Source organism: Eschrichtius robustus, chromosome 1 (genome assembly GCF_028021215.1).
Source record: "Eschrichtius robustus isolate mEscRob2 chromosome 1, mEscRob2.pri, whole genome shotgun sequence".
Taxonomy (NCBI): Eukaryota; Metazoa; Chordata; class Mammalia; order Artiodactyla; family Eschrichtiidae; genus Eschrichtius; species Eschrichtius robustus.
The window spans coordinates 163080944-163092308 of record NC_090824.1 but is presented as its reverse complement, the minus strand read 5'-3'; the positions used below and the strand labels follow the sequence as shown (position 1 = coordinate 163092308).

At 60.3% G+C, this 11365-nt stretch overlaps 1 protein-coding gene across 3 annotated transcripts; it reads left to right on the top strand.

The window, feature by feature from the left end:
- The first annotated feature begins 571 nt into the window (after positions 1–571).
- FES (FES proto-oncogene, tyrosine kinase) lies at positions 572–11365 on the top strand. 3 transcript variants are annotated; one of them, XM_068558112.1, is made up of 19 exons: positions 572–862; positions 1356–1577; positions 1770–1943; positions 3325–3421; positions 3552–3735; positions 5658–5795; positions 5868–5987; positions 6123–6245; positions 6379–6565; positions 6688–6771; positions 7286–7495; positions 7837–7959; positions 8318–8371; positions 9185–9303; positions 9597–9691; positions 9807–9930; positions 10177–10334; positions 10450–10572; positions 11001–11365. In XM_068558112.1, exons 2-19 carry the CDS (start codon positions 1365–1367, stop codon positions 11141–11143), a joined length of 2469 nt encoding a protein of 822 aa, XP_068414213.1. In that variant the 5' UTR covers positions 572–862; positions 1356–1364; the 3' UTR covers positions 11144–11365. The 3 variants fall into 3 exon arrangements, with proteins under 3 accessions (XP_068414213.1, XP_068414222.1, XP_068414204.1); XM_068558121.1 differs by having other exon boundaries at positions 572–973; positions 6694–6771; XM_068558103.1 differs by having other exon boundaries at positions 574–973.

The following is an 11365-nucleotide window of genomic DNA, read 5'->3' as shown; positions in this document are numbered from 1 at the left end:
CAGGCCTGGACTCCAGCAGGGTGGAGAGTGATGGCCTGTGTCCAGTTGCTCAGGGTCTCCCTTGGCTGAAGTAGCCTGGCCGCCAGCTGTAGGGCTGAGGTCTTCGGTGGGGCCTAACTGGACCAAGATGGCTTTTGCTGGGGAGATCCTGAGTCCCACACTAGGAACGCCATACCTCTCCACTCCCCAGCCCAGGGCCCTCGCCTGCCACAGGTCTCCCTTGGGACAGGAAGCCCCTGCCTGGGGGTGGAGGAGCCGTGCCAGTTCCACCAGGATCTGTGCCTGAGAAGCAGGCCTCTCCTCGGGATATTTACTTGGAAATTTTATTCAAATGGAGGCTGGCGCCTGAGCTCTCCTTGGGGAATCCAGTGGGGTGGGGAAGGCCTGGACTAGGCTTCCCCCTTCCTCTTCTGGGGCCGCCCTGGCCTGCTGCTCGGACTGCCCGCCCGCCCCCAGGCTCTGGACCCCCAGACTCCCCGGCCCAACGCAATCCTGCAGCCCGGCCCTGTGCCAGGCGCCCACCGCCGCCCCCTTGGGCCGTTCCCCGTGTTCCCGGGCGCTGTCTGGGCCCTGGGGAGTGCCGGGCGCAGGCTGCTCTCTTCTGGGCCATTCTTTCCCAGCCCCCTCCTCCCTTCCGTTTCCGTGGCCGTGTGGCCGGCTAAGGCAGCAGCCTGCACTGGGCAGGGGGGCGGGCAGGCGTCGGGGGCTCCCGCCCGCCCCTTCCCCTCAGCCGGCCCGCCCCGGGGCCGGGGCCAACTGAAACCGCAGGAGGAGGAAACGCGGAATCAGGAACTGGCCCCGGGTGGTGCGGGCCTGAGTCTGAGTCGGTCCTCGGCGGCCCCAGGATCAGCTGCCCACGCGGGTAACTCCTGCCCCAAGGCCCAGGAGGCAGCAGCGGCGGGCACGGGGAGCGGGGTCAGCAGGCAGTGGGCAGGGGCCCGGCAGGCGATCAGAGAGCGCGACACGGGACCAGGTAGGGCACGGGCCGCAGAAGGGCAGGGTCCCGGGCGGCGGCTGCCTGGGGCACCGGCAGGGGCAGCCTTGTGCACACCTTGCCCCTGCAGCGGGTGCTGGGTGGAAGGGCCCAGGGAGGGAGGCTCCGGGAAGTTTCTGTTCCAGGGCTGGGAAGGAGACCCCTGGCACCAGGCCTCGACCTGGGACACAGGAAGCAATGAGGGCTTTCCCAGCCCAGGCCGTGTTCTGTACCCATGGCTGCATTTCAGCGGGACAGGCCCCCACCTCCTGCCTGCCTGCGGCTCCTCCTGGCCCGGCAGCCCCTAGCTTCCCTGTCCTGCCCGCCCGTCTCCAGCTTCTGCCTTGCCCCCAGTGGTGGCCTCTCCTCTCTTGGTCCCCAGGACCACACTATGGGCTTCTCTTCGGAGCTGTGCAGTCCCCAGGGCCACGGGGCAGTGCAGCAGATGCAGGAGGCCGAGCTTCGGCTGCTGGAGGGCATGAGGAAGTGGATGGCCCAGCGGGTCAAGAGTGACAGAGAATACGCTGGGCTGCTGCACCACATGTCACTGCAGGACAGCGGGGGCCAGAGCCGGGGCATCAGCCCCCAGAGCCCCATCAGTCAGGTGGGATTCTACAGGGCCCTAGGCCTCCTCACCGCCCTTCCCGCCCTCGACCAACAAAGCCCTGTGGGTGCTGGGTAGATCTGCCTGCCCCTTCCTTTCCCGGAGCCCACTGGGGAGGGTTGGAGATTGGGCAGGCCCAGGCCGTGGGAGCCACTGTCCCCAACTCCCTGCCTTGCCCGCCCCATGCTGTAGTCCTGGGCAGAGATCACCAGCCAGACGGAGGGCCTGAGCCGGTTGCTGAGGCAGCACGCAGAAGATCTGAACTCAGGGCCGCTGAGCAAGCTGAGCCTGTTGATCCGGGAGCGGCAGCAGCTGCGCAAGACCTACAACGAGCAGTGGCAGCAGCTCCAGCAGGAGCTCACCAAGGTAGGTGGGTGGGTGGCACCGGGGCTTCACCTGGTCATTTCTGCCTACATTTTGAGCTGAAAAGGGCTGGTTTTGCAAGGAACCCCTGGACTCACTGAAGAAGTGTAAGTATCTGACCACAGGCCCACCCCCCAGCTTCCTTCCCTCACCCCCCTTCCTGCCTTAGCTTGGGCCGGGCTGCAGCAGGGCCTCTCCACGCCTTTTCTGTCACCCTACTGTGTGCCTGAGCAGAGTGCTGGGAATACAAGGATGAGTGATCCAGCCATTGCCTGGGAGGAGCGCAGGACCTGTGACCCACCTCCTGCACTGCACCAGCGGGCCCTCGGGTCCGAGAGACAGTGACAGGAATGAGGGCTACTCTGCCCGCCCTTGGCCCAGGCTGGCTCCTCCCAGGGACCCAGAGACTCCACAAGGCATCAGCGTGGCCCCCTGACTCGGAGGTTAAGGACTGGGGCTGTGAAGTGGGTCTGCCTGCACTTGAATCCTGCCCAGCTCCTCTGACTAGAGGCTGTTTGATTGGAGCTATTAACGCGGATGCTTTAGCCTTCTTATTCAGCGTGCTGGGCAGCCGCCTGCACCACACCCCTTCTACCAGTGCAAACCCAGCCTTGCTGCAGACCCACAGCGGCCCCTGGTGGCCAGTCTTCACCCACTCCTCTCTTCCCAGTCGATCATCTAATTCAGGGGTCAGCCTGCTTTTGCAGGCAGTTTTACTGGAACACAGCCTTGCCCATATGTTTTCATATTATCTGTGGCTACTAAAGAGCTACAGTGGCAGAGCCCAGCAAGTTCAACAGAGACTGCATGGCCTACAAGCCTAAAATGTTTACCACTTGGCCCTTAAGAAAAGGGCTGATCTAGTCTGTGCATTTAGCTCTGTTGCAGATGGGGAAGCTGAGGTTCAGAGGAGAGGAGTGGAGTTTTCCCTAAGTACCCCAGTGCAGAAACAGGCAACTGGGATGAGAACTCCAGTCTTGACCACCAGGAACATAATTGTGGGACCCAGTGCAAAATGAAAACGCGGGGCCCCTTGTCAAAAAATTATTAAGAATTTCAAGATGGCATCAACAGAGTGTTAAACCAAGCACACATGCCTGCCTCTGGACCTTAGTTGCCACCAGATACCACTCTAGGCCAAGGAAGGACAGTTGTCGCCTGCCCAGTCCGGCTCTCTGCTGCCCCTGGGGGCCTGTCCTTAGCCCGACTCCTCTGACCTTAACCTCAGCAGCAATGGCTAAGTCCCAGAGGTCTCCAGGCCCTTGCTGAAGGATGAACTTGGATGTGCTGCCCGCCTGGACTGCAGAACCTGTCCAGGGCTTCACCTCGGGCAGGAATCCTCTGGGGACCTGCTGTCCCACACTGGTCTCTCCTCTCTCTCCAGACCCACAGCCAGGACATTGAGAAGCTGAAGAGCCAGTACCGAGCCCTGGCACGGGACAGCGCCCAGGCCCGACGCAAGTACCAGGAGGCCAGCAAAGGTCCGGGGCTTCCCTCGCTGGCAGGATGGGAATCCCAAGCCAGCCCAGACCTGTCCACAGGTACCTGGGGAGGGAGGTGCTACCCAGGCCTCTGTGCTGTCACCCACGCCTCCTTCCCCCGATCTGGCAGACAAAGACCGTGACAAGGCCAAGGACAAGTACGTGCGCAGCTTGTGGAAGCTGTTTGCTCACCACAACCGCTATGTGCTGGGCGTGCGGGCCGCGCAGCTACACCACCAGCACCACCACCGGCTCATGCTGCCCGGCCTGCTCCAGTCCCTGCAGGACCTGCACCAGGAGATGGCGTGCATCTTGTAAGCCCACACCCCCTGACCCCCGTCACAGCCTGAAGCCCAGAGGCAGGGTCCAGAAAACGCAGTCCTGTAAAAGTGACAGGCGTGTAGTCACGTGAGAACACGCCCTGGGCCAGTCAGTTTACATCCAAATTACATTATTCTGGGCCCCTTATTGCAGGGTTTTATTATGTTTATTGAACAGCATTCTAGGCTCTGCTGTGTGATACAGCAGAGAATGTAGACAAAAATATCTGTCCTCTAGGATCATTCGTTTGTGGAGAAAGAAAAGGAAATCAATAAGTAAAGTAGAAAGCATGTTAGAGGTGATAGGTGCTATGGAGAAAAATAAAAAAAGAAAAGAGGATAGGGAGGCAGGGGGACAGGGCAGGAGGTTACTGGTTTATTTATTTATTTATTTATTTATTTATTTATTTTTAAGGCATATGTTCTTTTTTTGCCATTTTTATTTATTTGGTTGCGCCATGTCTTAGTTGCGGCAGGTGGGCTCCTTAGTTGCGGCTCGCCAGCTCCTTAGTTGTGGCACGCAAACTCTTAGCTGCAACATGCATGAGAGATCTAGTTCCCTCACCAGGGATCGGACCCGAGGCCCCTGCATTGGGAGCGTGGAGTCTTAACCACTGCACCACCAGGGAAGTCCCAGGTTTGCTGTTTTAAATGGAGTGGTCTGGGAAAGCCTCAGAAGTGCAGAAGTGAGCCAGGGGGATTTTGAAGAAGGGCCATTCCAGAAAGAGGAATCACAGGCGCACAGGCCACAAGGTGGGAGAGTGCCTGAAATCAAGGAATAGCAAGGAAGCCAGTGCAGCCTTTGCAGAGTGAGGGAAGGGCAGAGTCAGACACGGGGCTGGAGGAGTCCAGGGATGATAGAGGGTCCCGCAGGCCGTTGTGAGGACTTTGGCTCTGGGTGGACCAGAAGAGCAGCATGATCTGAGCCGTCTTAGTGAGGTCAGTTCGACTGCTGTGTTGAGAACAGACTTCAGGGGGCAAGACAGGACCAGGGAGACCAGGCAGGAGGCTACTGCAGTGATCCAGACCACAGACCATGCCACTGGACCTGGGCAGTAGCAATGGAGGGGAGAAGTGGTCAGGTCTTGGACGTACTTTGAAGGTGGAGCCGGTGGGAATTCCTCATGCACTGGAAGTGGGGTGTGGATAGAGCAGTCAAGGATGACTCCAAGGATTTGGCCCGGAGCCCCTGGGTGGTGGAGGCTACATGGAGAATGCTATGGGAGAAGCAGGTTCAGGAGATAAGAATAGGAGTTCATTTTTCATTTTTTTTTTAAATATTTATTTATTTATTTTTGGCTGTGTCGGGTCTTAAGTTGTGGCACGCGGGATCTTTCGTCGTGGCGTGCAGCCTTCTCTCTAGTTGCAGCGTGAGGGTTCCAGAGTGCGTGGGCTCTATAGTTGCAGCACATGGGATCTTAGTTCCCCAACCAGGGATCGAACCCGTGTCCCCTGAATTGGAGGGTGGATTCTTAACCACTGCGCCACCAGGGAAGTCCCAGCAGTTCATTTTTCAACTGGTAGATGTCCAACAGGACATTTAGAGTAGGTAGATAGTTACATGAGACTGGAGCTCTGGGAGGTATAAATGCGGGGTCAGCAGCACATCGATGGCTTACGCGTGTATCAGAGCCCCGGAGCCCCAGCTGTGGGGCTATGCCCAGGGCAGGCACATTTGTAGCTCACATTTACTGAGCACTTCCTCAAACCACACACTCTGCACATAGGCTGTCATTGGGGCCTTATTACAAACTCCCGGGAGACACTAAGTAACTTGCCTGTGGTCATTTGACTGGTAAATGATGGGTGGGGAGGATCAACCCCAGGGTGGGTCCAAATCCAGTGCCACAGGCCCCAAGCTTCCTAGCCTTGTCCAGCCTGAGGCCCCCCTGACGCGGGGTCCCGTCTGGGGGCAGGAAGGAGATCCTGCAGGAATACCTGGAGATTAGCAGCCTGGTGCAGGACGAGGTGGTGGCCATTCACCGGGAGATGGCTGCAGCGGTTGCCCACATCCAGCCCGAGGCCGAGTACCAAGGCTTCCTGCAACAGAATGGGTAAGCCCCTCCTTGCAGCAGCTGGGTGCCAGGGCTGCTGGCCTGTGCACTGACGGGCACTGTCCCCCGCAGGTCCACACCTGACGTCCCACCCTGTGTCACCTTTGATGAGTCGCTGCTTGAGGAGGCTGAACTGCTGGAGCCCGGGGAGCTGCAGCTGAACGAGCTGACTGTGGAAAGCGTGCAGCACACGTGTGTGGTGGCTTGGCTCGGGGTCGGGGGTGGACGCCGTCCACACAGAGCTGTGGCCAGCCCGCAGGCTTGCTTGGCCCCACAGGGATGCATCTGAGGGGCGTGGCTCTGACACTGCCCTTCCTCTGGGCACAGGCTGACCTCAGTGACAGAAGAACTGGCTGTGGCCACTGAGACAGTGCTCAGCCGGCAGGAGGTGGTCACTCAGCTGCAGCACGAGCTCTGGACTGAGGAGCAGACCACCCACCCCCGGGAGCGGTGAGTGGGGCCCGCCTACAGCAGCCTCCTGGCCCTCCCTTCCCTCCTTCCGGCCTGCCTGACCCACTGCCGGCCGCCAGCTGCAGGCTGAGCCCCTCTCTCCCCCCACCCAACCATCCGCCCCTGCCCACAGGGTGCAGCTGCTGGGCAAGAAGCAGGTGCTGCAGGAGGCATTGCAGGGGCTGCAGGTAGCGCTGTGCAGCCAGGCCAAGCTGCAGGCCCAGCAGGAGCTGCTGCAGGCCAAGCTGGAGCAGCTGGGCCCCGGTGAGCCCCTGCCCGTGCTGCTCCTGCAGGACGACCGCCACTCCACCTCGTCCTCGGTGAGCCGCCCACCCGCAGCCTGCACCGCCAGCCCTGCCCGCCCACCCGGGGCCGCGCTCCTCATTTTCGCCCTCCCCCTCCCCAAGCCTGGCCACCCGCTGACGTCTGTCCCTGGCCTCAGGAGCAGGAGCGAGAAGGGGGAAGGACACCCACCCTGGAGATCCTTAAGAGCCACATCTCAGGAATCTTCCGCCCCAAGTTCTCGGTGAGTGGAGCCCAGCCTGGACCCGCACCTCTGCCCTTCTCTAAGGGGTGGGCCAGGCCAGCGGTCTCAGGGACGTCCCCCTAAGCCCCTCCTACCACGGTGCTTTGGGTTTAGTCACGGGGTTGCCCTAGAGAGGAGGCTCTTCCCAGGCTACTTTTACTGGGGAGCCCCTCTCTTCCCTGGGATTCCGTGCCACCCCTGTACCCTCTTCCTCTCCACCACCCACGTGTGTGGAAGGGACCTGCAGCCTCATCATCCCACGGCTCTCTCTGCTCCAGGAGTGGTTGGGGGCTGTGGCCTGGAGGAAAAGGCAAAAGCTTTGTTTGGGATCACCCAGCCTGGGTGAGTTTATTGCTGGCTCCAAGGGTTGCAGATGGCTCTTTGTGGCACTAGCGTGGTTTGTGAGGACGAGGAGTATATGAGAGACGGACACCCCCCAACTGGCCGGCCTAGTGGCATCCCCTGATGGGCTGGCTGAGTGACCCCTCCTTGCTCCTCCCCTGTGCCTGTCTAGCTCCCCCCACCACTGCAGCTCGTTCCAGAGGTGCAGAAGCCCCTGCATGAGCAGCTGTGGTACCACGGAGCCATCCCACGGGCAGAGGTGGCTGAGCTGCTGACACACTCTGGGGACTTCCTGGTCCGGGAGAGCCAGGGCAAGCAGGAGTACGTGCTGTCTGTGCTGTGGGATGGGCAGCCCCGACACTTCATCATCCAGTATGCTGACGTGAGTGGGGCCTGAACCCCAGCCTTTCTCTTCCCTTCCCCTCCCTCCCCTCCCTCCCCTCCTTTCCCCTTCACCAGGGAGCGTAGAAAGGAGCTGCTATGTCTTAGATGTCTCCCTGGCAGAGCTGAAAGGGGCCCCAGGGACCACCCAGTCCCTGCAACCAAACAGAGGTGTGCGTCCTCCCATAGGACGGGGGAGCAGGCTTGTCGTGCAGCATCAGGTCTCTGCCTCTCATCCCAGGCAGGCCCTTTCTCCCTGCCGTTCTTTCTTTCTCTCCTCTCCCAGGGCTCAGGCCCCCTCAGCAATGGAGGCTGTTGACCCCAGTTCCCCCTACCCCACAGAACCTGTACCGACTGGAAGGAGATGGCTTTCCCAGCATCCCCTTGCTCATAGACCACCTGTTGCGTTCCCAGCAGCCCCTCACCAAGAAGAGCGGTATCATCCTGAACAGGGCTGTGCCCAAGGTGAGTCTGTGGCAGGATTGGGGCCCACACAGAATCAGAGCAGGAAAAGGGCTTTCCAGGTCCCATACACTCCCCAGGGGGCCGGCCTCCCTCTAGGTTTGGAATGTCAAGGTCAGTCCCATTCCCTGGGCCACACACCCCCGGCTGGTGCTCACCCATTTAGTGCCCCTGCCTGGTCCCTGAGTCATCTAAGTGTGATCCTGTGTCCAACCCCCATTTTGCAGACCAACGAACCAAGGTGCCAAGAAATGAAAGACACAGCGTTGGGAGGGGGTATTCAGTCCTTGATAGGGCTCAGCACTCCCTCCCTTCACTGACTTCTGACGCACCCCGCCCCCCCGACTCCTTCCTTCCCCAGGACAAGTGGGCACTAAGCCACGAGGACCTGGTGTTGGGTGAGCAGATTGGGCGGGTGAGTTGAGTGCGCTCTTGCCAGGCTCCTGGCCGCCTGCTTTTCCCCTCCCCCAGTATCACTTCTTTCCATCCCAAAGGCCGAGTCACACCAGGGCCCCACCCTCAGAGGACTCTCAGCCTCCCTGCCTCAGTCTGAGTTCCAACTTGGACCCCTGACTCCCTGCCCAGCCACCGCCATACGCTGTCCTGCAGGAAACCGGGGGGAAAGCACCTGCCCTGGAAGCTCCCCAGAGACGGCTCTGCCACCAGCACCCACCCCACCCCACTCACACGCACACACTTCCCCCCCAACCCCTGCCTCCTCAGGGAAGAGAGACACGCTCTGTTCACATGAGCCATAAAATACCTGCTTAGGGGGCTTCCCTGGCGGTCCAGTGGTTAAGACTGCGCCTCCAATGCGACGGTGAGGTGGGGCGCAGGTTTGATCCCTGGTCAGGGAACTAGGATCCCACATGCTGCGTGGTGTGGCCTAAAAATAAAAATTAAAAAAAAGAAAGAAAGAAAGAAAAATAAAATAAAATACCTACTCAGGAAAGAAGTCACTTTCCTAAAAACCAGAACGCTTTACCAACCCCAGCAAAAGTGATTGTTGGACTTCCATGTCACTTCTCAGTGAACATGGTAAATCAGAGGTGACTCGCCCTGCCTGTCCCACGTGTACGCTTCGTCCCCCGACCAGAGAGCCGGGATGAGCAGGTCTGAGCATGGGGGCACTGAGGCAAGGGCCGGTGGGGACAAGGTGGGCTGTGCCCCGAGTGCAGGAGAGGACCACAGTCCAGGGAAGACAGATAGGAGCCCCAGACCGTTTCAGGGGAACTTTGGCGAAGTATTCAGCGGACGCCTGAGAGCCGACAACACCCTGGTGGCCGTGAAATCTTGCCGCGAGACGCTCCCACCTGACCTCAAGGCCAAGTTTCTGCAGGAAGCGAGGTGGGTGATGAAATACCCACCCCTGGAGGTTCCACATACAAGAGCTCCTCTGCGCACGGCAGGGTGCTTGACTTCGGAAGTGCTTGACTTCGTTGCATCTTCACAGCCCCGCCCCCCCGTAATGTGGAAGGGTTGAGGCTCTGGGACCCACCCAAAGTCACACTTCCAGGTCTGCTGCCCTGCTCTCACCCTGCCTCAGGCTCCCTGGGCTCCCGGGGCCGACGAGGTGAATGTGTAAGACCCCCTGCCCGGCCAAGGTGGGAGCCTGAGCAGCCCTGCGCCCCCGCCCCCAGGATCCTGAAGCAGTACAGCCACCCCAACATCGTGCGTCTCATCGGCGTCTGCACCCAGAAGCAGCCCATCTACATCGTCATGGAGCTCGTGCAGGGTGAGCAGAGTGAGCTGACCTCCAGGGCTGGGGTGCGCCGCTGGGCTAGGTCTCCCCGCCGCCTCCGACCCCCGGAAGGCTCATCGAGCTCCCCGTCCCCACCGTCCACTCCCAGGGGGCGACTTCCTGACCTTCCTCCGGACAGAGGGAGCCCGCCTGAGGGTGAAGACTCTGCTGCAGATGGTAGGGGATGCGGCTGCGGGCATGGAGTATCTGGAGAGCAAGTGCTGCATCCACCGGTGAGAGGGTGGGCGCGGCAGGCAGTCCCGACACCCGCCCCCCGGCCCCCACACCAGATGCAGGCGCTGCTGCCCCTCACTAGCAGGCACCAGCTCCGGGGGTGGAGTTTGCCTCTCTGACGGACCAGGCATCCCAGGAACAGGGGCAGCTTCGGCTCGTGGCTGTGTCTAGGGAGCCCGGGCCGGGCAGGTGGCAGGTGCTGCGTGGATATTGGCTAAATGAGCCCCTGTCCTGCTTTTGCCCAGGGACCTGGCCGCTCGGAACTGCCTAGTGACAGAGAAGAATGTCCTGAAGATCAGTGACTTTGGGATGTCCCGGGAGGAAGCCGACGGGATCTACGCAGCCTCAGGGGGTCTCAGACAAGTTCCCGTGAAGTGGACCGCACCGGAGGCCCTGAACTACGGTACCTGGGCCTGATCCGCTCTGGCTGCAGGGCCCGAGGCTGGGCATGGGTCCCGCCACCTGCCCTTCTCTGGCCAATGGGTGTGGCCCACTCACGCCGCCTCACCTCCTCATAGGCCGCTACTCCTCTGAGAGCGACGTGTGGAGCTTTGGCATCTTGCTCTGGGAGACCTTCAGCCTGGGGGCCTCCCCCTACCCCAACCTCAGCAATCAGCAGACTCGGGAGTTTGTGGAAAAGGGTAAGGGAACCCTGCGGTGTGACAGTGGCCTCAGAGCCAAGCCCTCTTCCCACCGCTCCAGCTGGACTCCTCCAGGCCTCCTAACGCCCTATCCTTCCCACTGAGGCAGAGTAAGAATAATCCTAGAGCTACCATCCAGTGAAACCCTGCTGTGTGTCAGGCCATCGTTTATTTCATTTACTCTTCATAACATGTGAGGTCGGGATTAATAGGTCCCTTTTACAGAAGGAAACACTGAGGTTTGCAGGGATCACACAACTAGCACATGGTGGCTTGAGGTTAGAATCTCTGTGTTTTTGTTGAAGAAAAGGGGCTCCTTAAGAACACTGTACCTTAAGCAGCTCCCATTGCTCATGGCATGGCCCAGGGGCTGCCAGGGCCCCTCAGACCCCCTCCTCATGCCTGGTGTGCTGTGCCTGTCCTCACAGGGGGCCGCCTGCCCTGCCCCGAGCTGTGCCCCGACGCTGTGTTCAGACTCATGGAGCAGTGCTGGGCCTCTGAGCCCGGGCAGCGACCCAGCTTCAGCACCATCTACCAGGAGCTGCAGAGCATCCGAAAGCGGCATCGGTGAGACTGGGGCCCCACTTCTCAAGCCAGTGGCCTCTGCAGGCAAGATTATACCTCCTCACCAGCTCCAGGTCACGCCGCTGGACAGCTCTTCATCGTCCTGGACTCCAGCCAGCGGTATCTATGCTGCCGGCAGGGATGCAGCTCTGTGTCTGCTGTGCATCCCTGTTCCTGCCAGGGATTCCTCTTCCAGGCAGAAATAATAAAAACCATTTGTGCCCATCAA